Raw genomic sequence first — 15,401 nt, forward strand, 5'->3', positions numbered from 1 at the left:
GTCTTTTGACTGTTTTTCTGTGTCTAACTTGTCTCATGTTGTATTTTGACTGTTTTTTTTCTGTGTCTAACTTGTCCCGTGTTGTCTTTTGACTGTTTTTCTGTGTCTAACTTGTCCTGTGTTGTCTTTTGACTGTTTTTCTGTGTCTAACTTGTCCTGTGTTGTCTTTTGACTGTTTTTCTGTGTCTAACTTGTCCCGTGTTGTCTTTTGACTGTTTTTCTGTGTCTAACTTGTCCTGTGTTGTCTTTTGACTGTTTTTCTGTGTCTAACTTGTCCCGTGTCCTTTTTTGACTGTTTTTCTGTGTCTAACTTGTCCTGTGTTGTCTTTTGACTGTTTTTCTGTGTCTGTGTAACTTGCCCCATGTCTCTGTGTGTCTGTAATTTATCTCATGTTGACTTTTGACTGTCTCTGTATGTCTGTGTAACCTGTCCCATGTTGTGTTTTGATTGCCTCTCTGTGTCTAACTTGCCACATGATGCATTTGATTGTCTCTCTGTCTAACACGTCACATGTTGTCCTTTGTTTGTCTGTGTCTAACTTGTCCTGTGTTGTCTTGTGACTGTTTGTATCTCTGTAACATGTTCCACGTTGTCTGTTCACTGTCTCTCAGCGTTTCTGTGACTTGTCCCATGTTGTCTTCTGGCTCTCTCTCTCTGTGTAACTTGTCCCCTGTTTTGTCTTTTGACTGTCTCACTGTGTCTTTCTGTGTCTCTGTTAATTGTCCCGTGGTGTCTTTTGACTGTTCACCAGACATGTTTGGCAGGGATAGCTTTACAGTGAACTAAGCCAAAATCTATAATTATGTGTGATTCACTCGGTTTTGTTTTTTTTCTTTCTGGTATTCCACTCCCTGCGCCCTCTCTCTTTCTCTCTCTCTCTTGCTTGCTCTTGCTCTCTCCCCCCCCAACCCCTCTCTCTCTCTCTCCCTCTCTCTCCCCTCCTTTTCTTGAACCAAAACGTTTTCAATATGGGTTTGTAGGGTGTGAATAAACAAGATTGGGAGGAGGTTGTCGTTTGCTTTTTTTATACAGCTTTATATAGTTATGTTACTTAGACTTTCTGAAAGAGGAGGGGCATTGTCCTTTTTAAAGAGAAAGAGATTAACTGGCGTCATCCTTGCTTATGGAAATAGTCTTGCCTAGTTGTGCTAACCTTTGTCCCAGTGGCTCTGTTTAGTTTTAAAGTTAGCATGATATCTTTCTGACATAAATGGCTGCAAGACATGTTTGACAGTGAAGGAAAAAGAATGGAATGTTTATGCGACATGACGTTTTGTATCATGTGAAGTAACATAAAACTGTTATTTTGCTAATGTATTCTATTGTAGGCATACAGCATGTCCTATCTTTCTAGTCCTAGTATCAATGAATGTTTGAAGAGAAAAAAAAAAGCCCCATGTGTTTTTTTCAAGTGGAAGATTCCTGGTATATATTCTGATAAATGACATATATGTATATACACATACACTCGTGTTTTTACTGTTATATGTATACATATTGTTTGTTATAAAAGAAGAAAGATTGCCATCTCTGATCGCAAACCAATTTCATGTTTCTGTGTGTTTGTTCATATCCAGTTGTATTTTCACTTTGTGTGTGATTTTGCATCACATATGGCATGCTCACATCAGTGCATCACGAATACACACTCTTTACCATTCATTAACACTCACACATGCATGTAAATGCTATACAGAGTGTATACACCCCCACACATTTCATAGACTTGAACACTCAAGCACAGAATGCTCACATAGATGCACACACGCACGCACGCACGCACACGCATACACACACATTCACCACTGTGGGCAGATGATCAAATTAACTGCACAGTTCACAAAGCTAAAGACCACTTGGAAACTTGCACAGTTTTCTTCTTCGGAGCATGGTGAAATGATGCTTGAATTTCCAGCAAACTGAGATGTATGCAGCCAATGTAATGAGTACCACTTATAACCAGGGCTGCTTTCTTGCACATGCATTTCAGTTTTTACAATGAAAATCCACAGCTATCACTTTCTCGAATCAGTTTTTCAAACACATTTTTCAAACTGTTCACGGTTTGCGTGTGCCTGAAACAGCTGTCCGTATATTCGATGAGAGGGCAGTGGCAGACTGAAGCCCGAATGTTTGATACTCTCTCTCTCTCTCTCTCTCTCTCTCTCCACAGACCTTTGACTTCCACAGCTATTTTGAGTGTCGTGCTTCTGCACCGATGGACCAGAACAACCCGACACCAATCAAAACCCTGACAGCATGTGCCCCTCAACACCATGTGGTCCTGACCTCACAGACCTGCTGGTTCACATCTGAGATGTATGTTTCTCAGAGTGCCATGGTCCATTTGTAACCCCTTATTTATTGCATGCACAAAGTGATCTGTCTGTCTGTCTGTCTCTCTCTCTCTGTCTGTCTGTCTCTCTCTCTCACTCTCTCTCTCTCCAAGGAAAGCTGGATCAAAGAGATGGAAGATGCAAAATATGGCTAACTCATACAACTATCTAGGACTGAATGAAGAGGTAAAGATGACAGTCTCATACATTTTTTTTTTTTTTTTTTTTTTACAACTGCATGGAATATTGTATGCATTTTGTCAGATTATGGTGAAAGGCAAAAGAAAGGAATGACAGAAATACTGGAACATCTGGGAAAATTAAATACAATTGATGCAAACCTGTTTAGAAGCTCATCGACACACACATGGAACTCATTCTAACATAAACAGACTGGTTATTGGGATTAGAAGAAGGCATTGGATAAATTAAAAATGGGTATTTAATTTCAAAAAATTAATGGCCTCCTCCAAACAGTAAACAAATTGTGAAGAAATAAGGAGATATCCATGATGGGTCACCATAATCCAGTTATTTCAGTTGGGTATGAAATATTCACAAGACTTAACTGATATGACTTAAGCATTGTTTGGCTGAGTCGATGTGTTGCTTATGGCTTCCTTTTTTCTTTCTTTTTTTTCTTTTTTAAAATTACGTTCATCAGTTGAATGAGCCGTTTGATTCTTGGTCCATAACTGTTTGTGGAAAGTCACTGCGCCGGACAGACAAGGGCAAAGAATTGTTGCCTTCCCAAATTTAAAAACAAAGGAGCAAAAATATTACATCAACATACATCAATATACTAACACAACTTCCACTGAAGACATTGAAGCCTTCCGGGCTTTTGACAAATAGTTTGTACAAATTACATATGTAACAAGAGAGGCAAGGCCTTCAAGACTCACTTGTGATACACTTTTTTTTTAAATCCAAGCTTTTTATGTATTGAGTGTAATTTCAAGATGTAATGTTTAAGATGAGAAAGATCAGTTTAAAGCAAATTAAGTCCCCTAGCATTAATTACAGAGTAATTTCCCTTTTTTTACTATCTGCACCAAAACGTTTGCAAAATAAATAAAACTTCCATGCTTAGCAAAAGAAGTTCCTGTTTGAACAAAAAATGATAATGACTGCTCTTGTTGTTGGGTCAGAATATCAGATCAAAGTGCCAAGTTTAAAGAATACAAAAAATATAAATATAACAGTAAATGCAGTTTGCATATAATTAGGCTTCATTAATTAATTTTTTTGTGCCCATCCCAGAGGTGCAATATTGTTTTAAGCAAGATGACTGGAAAGAACTGAATTTTTCCTATTTTTATGCCTAATTTGGTGTCAACTGACCAAGGTATTTGCAGAGAAAATGTCAATGTTAAAGTTTACCACGGACACACAGACACTGCATAATTATGTGCAGTTCCTTTGATATAAATAATATGTGAAACCAGGCATATATGTAAAACTGCAAAATTCATATTCTGTTTATTATTGGAATGGATCCACCATCTCTCTCTCTCTCTCTCTCTAGCTCAGGTGTGTTTGTGAACATGCTTACCTGTAGTAAATATGTGTGTGGAAGCCTGGGGGTGAGGAGTAGCAGGCATGTTTGTTGTTTTTTGTGTGGGCATAAAAATTATATGCAACAGAGGCCAAATGATAAAGCTTGGATAGTTGCAACCATGCACAGTTTATATATGTATATGAAAGCTGGAGAGTAACAAATTTAACTTCATGAGAACATAACCTGACATTTTGGAATATATATATATATATATTCCAAAAGAGAGAGAGTGAGAGAAATACACACACAATTTGATAGTGGTAGAAAAAAGTGTGGGTTAATAACTTTTCTGTCATCTACAAACGAATGGAGTTGAAGAAAGGAGCGGGGATAGGATGGATGCTGTAGGATTTGAACTTTCAAAAAGGCAGCATTTTGCAGACATATTGATTGATCATTTCTGAGACACAGGGCTAATTGTATACCTGATAGTCATGACTGCAGTTTCATCTTTTGTGAACGTGTCGGATATATCTGCAATATGGAATGAAGACTGTCAAATCAGTATCTCCCCAACTTATGACCCACCCCCTACTCATCCATTCATCCAAACACACACACACACACACACACACACACACACACACACACACTGCCAACACCTGAGCTAGATTTTAAAGCACACAAAAAAGCCACATTTTGACCGACGTGCAGTCGTCAGGTCAGTGAAGTGACAGTGCTATACTCCCCAAGCTGAACGCCCACTGTGTAGAGATGCTGCTGCAAATGTGGGGACACGCGCAGGTGACGGCACTGGGCGCGTATGGCCTCGATGTCTTCCGGCCCAAGCTGTGGGAGCGACTGCATTCGCGGTGTGTAGCCCATTTCCAGCTCTTCGTTCTTCTTGTGGATCCTCTCTCGCCTCTCCTTCTTCTTCTTGGCAACCGTGCTGAAGGGGACCCAAACGTGTTTCGTTATTCAGTCATTGATTTGTTTGTTTGCTTACTCAGTATGTGAGTCAGTTTACAATACGTTAAGTTATGCAAAATTATCTATTTTTTCAACAACAACAACAAAAATTCAAAAGAGTTTACTTTCCTCAGTGGGCTGGAAAACTGTACATGCCATACATTTATCTTTACTGATTTTATATCTATTAACCAAACTGTTAAAAAAAAAAAAGTAACAAAACGCACGTTGGTTATTCTTATGGATCTATCCGGGGATACTAAGCAAACCAGGGGTCACAATTATCTCGTGTGCTTCTCTACTCACGGTGTTTCATGTCATCGGTCCCGGCAGACCGCGAGCCCTCACTTGAATTGATCCTTCTCCTTTCGATGATTGCAATAACTTTGACTTTTACCACGGTAAACATAGGGAAGTAGCATGTACAGAAAAGTAAGAGCGCTTGAAAGAAAGAAAGCACCTGGAACCCGGCGTCTCTCGGCTCTCTCTCTCAGTCTCTCTCTCTCACTCTCTCTCTCTCTCTCTCTCTCTCTCTCTCTTTCAAGTTGTCTCTCTCTCTCTCTCTCTCTCTCTCTCTCTCTCTCTCATTCACTCACAAACCTCGCTGTGTCGGTAACAAGTACCGCAGCCCGCTATGCGTCAATTCGCCGTAAAAACGTTAAAGGTCCCATAACCTTTTACAGCCAGGGGCGGTGAATTCATATTTACTGTGTCAAACTCGAACGGTCTCTTCCACGGACGTGTGTAGGTATCTATTTTCGTGGTCTCGACATAGGAAAGCGGGCCCCAAGGCTCTCTTTAGTAGTGTTCAGTGTGTTCGCATGCTATGACTTTAAGTAGCAGTGTGTAGTAAATGCAATGAGATACATAATGTATTATTGTGTAGTGTCGGCAGTGTAGACACTGGATGAAAAAAAATCGCCGTGACAGTGCTTATCTATTATCCCCGAAAATAAAGAATTTTGTTTTGTCTTGTCTTGCCAGTGTCCTCTCTGTCTCTCCGCTCTCTCTCTCGGCCCTCCGAGGGTCTCTCTCCCCATCCACCCCTCTCTCTCTCTCTCTCTGCATCTATGCTTCCTTACGGTCAACTATGATTTCCCAGTTGCTCCCATATTGTTATGTGTATCTTTATCAGTGTATTTGTGTATCCCGCATATTCAGTTTGCCGTCACGGTAGTACAATACTCACTTTAGTACTGAATTACACTCAACACACACACACACACACACACACACACACACACACACACACACACACACAGAGAGAGAGAGAGAGAGAGAGAGACAGAGAGAGGCCCGAACAGAGGTAGGAGCCGGGAGGGTCCGTCGGTGATCATACAGGGAACCGGTGAGGCAAGAGACTTACATTTACTTCATGCGGCGGAAGAGATCCGTGAATGGAAGGTTTTTAAGTTAGACATAGACGCAGACTGAGTTAAGGAGAGCACAATTAATACTTTCATTTCTATTATTTCCCCACTGAGTTGCTCAGTAACATCAGTTTAATTACACATACTTAACCGTGACCCAACTAGTGCAGACTCCGGCAGCCGGGGTCAGTTCTCTCTGGCAGCAATTATAACACGACACTAATGACGAGGATCAAGGGTGTTAAAATGCATAGTCCTGTATCTTCCTCATAGATATAAACAATGCTCATGAATAAAAAATTAATTCAAACTAAAAACAGTCGATTCAACAATAAAAGTTTGAAAAAAACTGTTTCCGCTGGGGCTCGAACCCAGGACCTTCCGCGTGTTAGGCGGATGTGATAACCACTACACTACGGAAACTTCGAATTAACAGGGAAAATTTAAAGACTTTGATCGACAGTTGTTTTATAACTTCTGTGGGAGGACATGCATGTGTTCTTAATCTAAGACTGACGATCAAAATTAAAAGGCCACATATTGTTTTGAAAAACATTTTTGACGTGTTCTCATCCATTCCAAAGGTAGCAAACCAAATAATCGTTATATGAAAATCAGTTAGTGAGGCGTATGTGCAGACCGGGCCTGTGTGGTCTAGCTTGTCTTCAGTAATTGTTTTGTCTCATGTGGTAATCCCTAAACGGGGCAACAACACTGAGATCGTGTTTATAGGTCAGTGGGCAACAATCAACAATAGGGGGGGTGGGGGTAGGAGGGGGGGCGTGCGCTGTAGATCATTGACTGGTGTCTGTGTACGACAGTGTGTGAGAAATCGTGGGAAGTCCCCCTTATTTTAATTAAAAAGATTTCCTTTGTCATCGGACTTGCATGGGTTCTTTTCTTTTCCCACTGCCAATCTAAGAGAAAAATCAGAGAGAGGAAAAGAAAGAGAATTGGGGGCGTCGACAACGACGATCATGATGATGACAGTGGTGTTAGCGAAGACTGACATCACTTGAACGATGGACGGTGAAGGTGACTGACACAGTACTGGATCAAATGCCAGTGTACGAGTGAGTGAGTTTGTAAGTGGGTGAATGAGTGGGTGAGCCGTGAGTGCCGTGTGCCGGTGTGTTTGTGTGTGTGTGTGTGTGTGTGTGTTTCCTTTTGTGTGTTGCTGGCATGGCTGGTTGATTTGTTCTTTTCTTTCACTTTGTATTTTAAAAAAAGAAAAAAAAAGGAGAGAGAGAGAGAGAATTCGTGGGCTTACACAAGGGGAAAAGGTGGCCGGGGTCTCCAGACCGCTGGCGGTTTGAAAGATATTGCAGCGAAGATGAGTGACGGAGAGGCTGAGGAAGTTGATTAACTTGAGTCCATAGAATGGGGGCTTGGTATGAACTGAAAAACTGTGTTTGCCATCCGTTTTGAATCGAACAAGCAGGCGGGTGTCAGACTAGAAGAGCGGAGTTGGCGTGAGGGTGACAAGTATGAATGAGATCAGAGAGATACTGTGGACAAGTAGCCTCAGTGGACTTGAAACAAAAGCTGACTGGCTATCCGTCCACAAGTTTTCCCCTCAAGATGGAATGAGTGGTGCTCACAACAAGGTGTGGACGTTCACTCCGCCAGTCACACAGAGGAGCGGAGGGGAAGAAATGTGGATATTACATAGCCGAGTGAACACAACACCGGCGACACGACACTATCTCATCCGTTGCCTTCGCCATTATGTCAAGCCGGGGAATGTCTGTTATAGCCAAAAAATGTAGCATCACAAAGCGAAATGAACATTAGCTAGCCTACCTCAGTTAACAAAAACTTCATGAAAGAGGTTACATAACTAATCGATTTGGTCTTAGCAAGCTAACCCCACTGCTGAACAAAGTAAAAGCTACGTTAATCTTGAAACTTACACTTAAAACTGAGCCGCTGTAAACACTATACTTTCAAGGGCACTGAGAACTGAGAACGTGGCCTAGAATTTCTAAAGGTAGGTTAATTGCTGCAAAGTATACCTATGAGGGCTGTGTAGAAATTGCGGCTAACTTGTGGTGACGAGAACAGATGAGACCTCGACTCATTTGCAGGCACTGCCAGTGGCAGTGCACTGATACCCAGCCTGTGCTTACTGATAGCACATACATCAGCCCGTATAACACAAGCTAAAGATTATATACCTACTTCAGAGCGAAAGATTACGGTCTACCCCACATTGAACGACTAGCCAGTATATCATGAATGAACATCGGAATCGCCGCAACTCGCTCACTGGCAGTCGATCCGTCGATCGCAGTTTATCCATTTTCCTAATGTTGGCGTACAATTTTTTTTCTTCAAATTAGCGTACAATGTCTCGCTTTCACAACAGCGTCAAACTCCATCCTTTCCTGAGAACAATGAATTTGTCTGTATAACTGATAATCTACAGTTCGTTCGTTGTCAGTATATCACTCGGCTGCAACTGAAAGTTTGGCTGTTTCAATCACATGAAGTCCCCCCTCCCCACCCCACCCCAAACAACAACAACAAAAACAAATAACTTGAATAATAATAATAATAGAATGTAAAAGATAACAGAAAATATACCATGACAGTGGAGCTAAAAACTCAGGAATTAACTCACCGATACCCCGGCTTGGACCCCCCTCCACCAACACCACCAGCGGCAGTTGAAGATGAAGATCTGGCCGCGGAGCTGCCATGACGGCTGGTGTGTTTCTGTTCTCGTCCGGCTTCTGTCCCACTGGTGGTGCTGGCAGTGTAGGCTGCAGAGGGGTGTCGGTGATCAGGCTGAACATCGAAGAAAGTGGTGGCGTGGGGGGCGTCGCCGTGACGGCGGGTGTACAGGCGACGCTCCGTGTTGTACACCGCCTCCTCCACAGCGGCGTTTTTCACGTGCGCCGCTCGCAGCAGGTGCGCGAAGATGAGCCCGTCGTTGTGGGTGGTGTTGGTTTGGGTGTATTGTACCTGGGAGAATTAATAATAACCGGACTCACCCTTATTTGTCATGTGGGATAGTCAGTCGGGTTAGACTATGACCACCAGAACAGCACAGGAAGTAACTGATTGCTGGCCTGTGCAGCACGCACTTGGCGCACTGAAAAAGAACCCATGGCAACGAGAGTGTTGTCCTCTGGCGAAATTACGTAAAATGAAATCCACTTTCATAGGTACACAAACATGTAAGCATGCACTCAAGGCCTGACTAAGCGCGTTGGGTTATGCTGCTGGTCAGGCATCTGCTCAACAGATGTGGTGTAGCGTGTATGGATTTGTCCGAACGCAGTGACGCCTCCTTGAGAAAGTGAAACTGAAACTGAAACTGTCCCGCCGACTATCTGGGCAAGAATCTGATTATAATGTAGTGGAGACTGAGTGTCCTGCCCAAGTTATATCCCCACTCTCTCGGCCAAGAACGTTTTAGGACAGACGGCGTTGGGATGGTTCCCATAGGCCAGCTAGCCCCAAGGCTGCAGCACTAATTAATTTTGTCATGAACACACTACAAACGGTGGTTTACAAACAAAACAACTACGGTCAAACACAAAATAGACTGAGCATAACTGGGCGTCATCATAGTAAAGTTGCGTATAGTTTGAGACTTTCTAAATGTGCGTTTCAGTTTACAGGGAAGTTAAACTGAGTGTGTGCAGAGCAAATATGCACGGTTCGAAAGAAAAACCAACGTTTCGATAAACACACACACACACACACACACACACACACACACACGTCTCATTATCTGTAATTCCTTAATTCAGCAGTCAACGAATCCGAACTGGAAGAAGCTGGTGCCGGTTGTGTGTTTGTGAGACTGAGAAAGAAACAGAGATAGACAGGCAGACAGAGACAGAGACATTGAGAGAGATTGAGAGAGACTGACTGACCCACCTGTAAAGTTCGCAAACCTCGGCGCACTGGCGACAACCACTGGCAAGTTTTATTGAAAGCATTTTCTCGCGGATGGTTGTACCGTTCAGATTTCTCTACCTTTGGGTCATACTGCAACACACGAGGAAAATACTGTCAGATTTTTAGAGTGTCTGAGAATAAACTGAAAACAAAACTGGGCGAACAAAACGAAAATATTATGGTGAGGCGGGTTTGTTTGCTTGTTTTTGGAAGAGGTTGAGAGGGTGTGTTACAAATGAGAATTCATTCAATTCACAGTTTGGTTTTTGTTGTTGCTTATTTGTTGTTGTTGTTTTTGTTTTTTTGTTGTTGTTTTTGTTTGTTTGTTTGTTTTTTTAGTGGGTAATTAAACCATCTTTATCGTGTATTTCTATAACTAACTGTTCGCAGCGACTTCAGTTGTCACAGTATCGACAGAGCTGCGCGAATGTATTAGGAACCAGAATGAGACATTGCCACTGGAAACGTGAAATTTCACCGGCTTTTCTATCGTTCCCACAGACAAAGTACACACACACACACACACACACACACACACACACACACAGAGAGAGAGAGAGAGAGAGAGAGAGAGAGAGAGAGAGAGAGACAACAGCGTATCCACACAGAAGTGGAAGCACGAACAGCCTGGTGTACCTGGCTGGCCTGACGCGTCAACTCCGGTCCGTCCACGTCCTCCTGAAGCAGCGTGCTGTCCCACGGACTGGGCCCGGCTGACAAGGCAGAGGCTGTTGACAGTCGCCGCTCCCCCAGCGGGTCATTGTCGGCGGTACACACACTGTGTCTTCTGGACCCTGGGGCAGAGCCCAGCCCGGACCCCCCAGCCTGGAGAAAGTGCAGGCAGGCCATGTCGACCAGTTCTTCGTGGCGGATTCCCAGTGCGGTACTGTGGCGCCTTCTGACTGGACGGTGCACTGGAGGATCGGGTCTGTTTCCTTCCCAGCTGACCTGCCTGTAGAGGGGCACCGTTCCCAGGCTGCTTACGCTGCTCCTGCGGTTGGTGGTGGTGGCCGGCTTGAGGTTACTGTGATGAGATCCGTCTGCAGTGTGAGGGGTCCTGAAAGACAGGTCGTCCAATGCAACCCGTCTGGACGTGGGAACTCTTGCCGAAGAGGACGGCGTCCGGCCTGGAAGGACACATCCAGATGTGGAAGGCTTATGACGGTGTCTTGATGCGTGATGCCAAGTTGCGGGTGTGCTGGGTTTGGATGGAGACTGGCGAAAATTGTGGTGGGAGGTGGTAGTGTCTTCGCACGGCCACCGAAGTCCGTAGACGCTCTGGGTGTTGAACTCCACATTGTAGGTAGACGGTGTCAGCGATGTTCTCAGCCCAGAAAGTTCCAGTGCGGCAGTTGTGCTGTATCTGTGGTTACTATCAAGTCCTGGCCTGAGAACATGCTGAGGGGATTTGACACATGGTGCTGATGGCATGTTTTCCCATGACAATTCTGGGTTGGGAGGAACGTTCAACACTGACCCTTCATGGTTGTAGGACTGTGCTGTGCTGCTAGCCTCTCTATGGTTCTCAGACTGCACATTCTGTGCAAAAGTCAGATATTGTTCAGCATCTATGACCACTGCATCAATGTCGTCACTGTAGTCACTGTCATCCCCTACTGTGCTGGCTTCGTCCACAATGATGACTGGAACTGTGAAGCAGGTCAGCGTGGCATCGTCACCCTTTCCTTGGTCTGCAAGTGAAATGACCTCGGTTCTTTGAGGAAGATCAGTGGCCGTGCCACTGGAAGTCATGTGTGTACGTGTCGGACAGGATTCTGCTGGACTAGTGTCAGAAACACTGACCGCAAGATGGGTCTTCATCACAGTCTTTGTCCCATTCTGTATCAAGCGGGCTTCTCTTAAGTCAGGTGCTACATGACATCCAGCCACGTTTGTCGATAGTGGGCTTGACTTAACTGCATCAGTAATCACACTACTTTTAACATGATACGTCTTTTCGTGGTTAATTTCTTCTTCATGAGTGGATAAACCATTCTCAGTTTTGCTGAATTTGCTGTTTCTCACATGATGGTCGGCATCAGATTTGCTGGTGGTGTTTTTCTGTGGCTGGGTTTCTATCACATCAACACGAGTCACAGGTCTTGGATATTCATGCAAACTGTTAGAATCCAGATCACGTTCTGCTTCTGCACACGCTTTGCCCGCCATCAAGTATCGATCCTCTTCAGACGCATCGATCTGTGCATCCTGTCTGGGATTTTGCCCCACGTTGACACTCGCAGCACAGTATGCTGCATCGATTTGGTTCATTGCACGATTCATTATGCTGTCGTTAGCATCTGTTTTTCCATCTGTGACCAGCGTGTCAAACGACCATGTTACTTGCTTTGAGGGATCAATGGAAAGAGTACACTTTTCTCGGCCATTTGCGTTGTCCGGCGGTGATTCGGAATGAAATAACACTCCTGAAGTATTAGAAAGTGTCACTTGTCTTTCTTTGTCAGATAAACATCCAGAGTTTCTGTTTACCTGTTCTTTTTGGCACTTGTTGACGTCCGCAGTCAGACAGTCACCACGAAGGGGAACATTGGCTGAGAAAGTAGAAAGGGCAGATCCACGATGACTATCTGATGTTTGGGGCTGCAGATCTACAGATCTGCTCTGTTGTGAGATAATTCCATTTTGTTTCCCTCGTTTCTGCCGAGTCACTTCTCGATTAGATTTTCTTCTGGAAAATTTCGAGTTAGCGGTGGCCATTTCTTTCTTTTTCTTGCATTTTTGAAATTTGCTTCCGCGGTTTTTATTACGAACATCACCGTTTGCTTTTGAAGTTTGTTGTTTAGCAACTGGCCTTGATATTCTGGGAGACCCGACTTTCATTTCTGTTGTTTCGTTTCTCTGGAGGTTGCAGTTTTTAGACTGTGCATTTCCGTTCTTGTGAATTCTTTCCATGTCTGGATTTTCATCAGTGTATACATGTCCATATTTTGTACCATCCATTTCACCAACCTTGTTTACATCTTTAACAGTGTTTGTGAACTGTTCTTGATTCCCAACGGAAAAATAGGTTGAAGGACTCAGTGTTTGCCCAAGAGTGAAGCCAATGCCATCTGACTGTCCAGAAATGTGCTCTTCATTTTGTTTGACCCCATCTGTTTGTCCATGGATGTAAGGGATTCCTCTTGAACGACCTGCCGTTTTTGGAGCATTGCTTCCATCTATATTGACAGAATGGGAAGGATTTTCTTGTCCTGTCACGCTGCCACAGCTAATTTCTGCATTGGTAATATCGTTCCTCGTGGCCTCGTTTACTGGATCAGCGAGGTTTCCGTAAACCTCAATCCCTGTGGCATGTTTGCTCTCTGTGTCAGCTGATAACACAGTGACACCCCCTGTCTTCATGTGCCCGTTTTTGTTTCTCATTGTCGTGGATTGTTCTTCGATGGGTGTAAGCGGGTGAAAACCGACATTGATTTTGTCACCATTTACGGAGGGGATATGGTCCTTGTGACCAGTTACACTTCTCTGTCCAATATCAGAAGATAACACAGCAGTTTGTCCAACAGACGGGTTTGAAACTCTTTCTGTAACGATTCTCTCGTCAGTAGACGTTCTGGTGATTGCGCCAGTGTTGTTGACAGCATCGGTATTTTCGGTCATAGGACGTTTTTCAATATTGTCTGTTCTCTGTCTTAGATCGCTAGCACCTGTGTATCCGACATCATCAGAGAACTCAGCTTGCCCATCAGTTTTGTTGTCAGAGTAGATATCTTCACGACGTGTAGGTGGCTTTGCTCCAGCTTCACTGCGAATGTACTGGCTGCTGTGATTGGTGCGCTGGTGAGCTTTGTTTTCATTATGTCCATCGTCTTTGGCAGGTTCCTTTCCTACATCGGTAGCGCATACTGAGCCATGCTTCAGGGAATAATCTGTTTCACCCGAGCGACTACAGAAGTCTCCCCTGTCCACAACCTGTCTCTGATGGTGCCTCTCTTTATCGGGATCTTCTATGGACGAGTTATCCGAGGTCGCTGAGCTGTGAGCACGGGCAGTGGTGATATGACTGACCGTGAAATGAGAGGCGGTGCTGGACGTTCCGCTCTTGGTTGAGCTCCGCCTGTGGGCCCGGTGAGGCAGCATGACTATGTTTCGTGTGGCTGCCGGGGGGTGAGGACCTAAACGTAGTTTGACCTCCCCGTCTTCAACACACGTCTGGATCACGTGTCCGCTGTCCTTGTAAACGAGGTAGCGGTACTCTGGCTGCTGTCGTATGTAGTCTGCAGAAAATCGATCCATGGTACATCACACGGTGACTAAATTGTGCATAAATCGTCCGCACAGAGGCAAGTCAGAAAGCAATCTTATGAAAGAGGAAACAATTGCTGCGCTTTGAATAGCATATTACCACATGGATTTGTCTGAGTAAAGACAGTTTATTCTTTGTTTCAAGATGGGATTATGCGAGGACAATACCGTAGACTTCCATCACTCAGTCACCCACTCATCGTTTTCCCCCATACGTGTTGCGATTAATGTCGGTTGTCACATTTTGTTCTGCTTGGTATGTATTGCCCTCTGTCACATGTTAATTGTCTCGCTTTTCTGTACCACGCACATTTTTCGTTTTAAAATGTTCAGCTCTTTTGCATGACACATCCAAAATGTTCTTATTATGTTCAAGTAAAACATCAACAAACACTGACCAGCTGTTTCCACAACAAATCCTGTTCATCCAGATGATGATTTTTGTTGACAAATAGACAGTGCTATATAGACCACTTCACTTGACACACGGTAAACCGGAGTATAGAAACATTCCCGCTGACCATGTATTGAGCCACAGACTGTGCATAAGCGTTCACAAATGCGGTTTGTCGCTGCAAAAACTGATTATTATGACGGACTCTAGTCTGTGTAGGGGAGGGGGTGGAGGTGAGGGTAAGGGTGGGGAGGGATCGGATGGGGGGGGGGGGGAGTTAGTGGAGAAGGAGAGATCGAAGTTGGCTATGCAGACTCTTTCTACCTTGTTGCCTCACCCTCCTTGTCAATAGTTCATAATTCACGAAGCATAAAAGTGACAACGACCCACCACTCCAGTTCTCAATAACGCGTCGCTATAAACAGCTATGGGACTGGCGATTTGACAGCTCCCAATAACTTCCCCAGTGCAGAAGCCGTCAAATGATCAGTGGCCTTCCCTCCCAGACAACTGATCATAAATAACCTGTCCCTCGTGGCACCCTCTTGTGCACATCGTATACCTATCTGGGCTAAGTGCACTGGCCGACTGACGACATGCTGCACGAGGCCAGAGACATTGTTGTTTGCCCAGCACCGATAGTGGGTCGTAA

General features: G+C 44.1%; 1 protein-coding gene and 1 non-coding gene across 2 annotated transcripts; both read right to left on the reverse strand.

Moving 5' to 3' along the window:
- Positions 1 to 1,642: 1,642 nt before the first annotated feature.
- LOC143281316 (uncharacterized) lies at positions 1,643 to 14,875 on the reverse strand. Its single transcript, XM_076586505.1, has 4 exons — positions 10,726 to 14,875; positions 10,069 to 10,179; positions 8,801 to 9,144; positions 1,643 to 4,787 (listed from the first exon to the last, which is right to left on the reverse strand). The coding sequence occupies exons 1-4, from the start codon at positions 14,344 to 14,346 to the stop codon at positions 4,556 to 4,558; spliced, it is 4,308 nt and encodes a 1,435-aa protein (XP_076442620.1). The 5' UTR covers positions 14,347 to 14,875; the 3' UTR covers positions 1,643 to 4,555.
- On the reverse strand, positions 6,528 to 6,600 carry Trnav-aac (transfer RNA valine (anticodon AAC)). Its single transcript has one exon. It is a non-coding gene; the product is annotated as a tRNA-Val (tRNA).
- Positions 14,876 to 15,401: the final 526 nt, after the last annotated feature.

Source organism: Babylonia areolata, chromosome 4 (genome assembly GCF_041734735.1).
Source record: "Babylonia areolata isolate BAREFJ2019XMU chromosome 4, ASM4173473v1, whole genome shotgun sequence".
Taxonomy (NCBI): domain Eukaryota; kingdom Metazoa; phylum Mollusca; class Gastropoda; order Neogastropoda; family Buccinidae; genus Babylonia; species Babylonia areolata.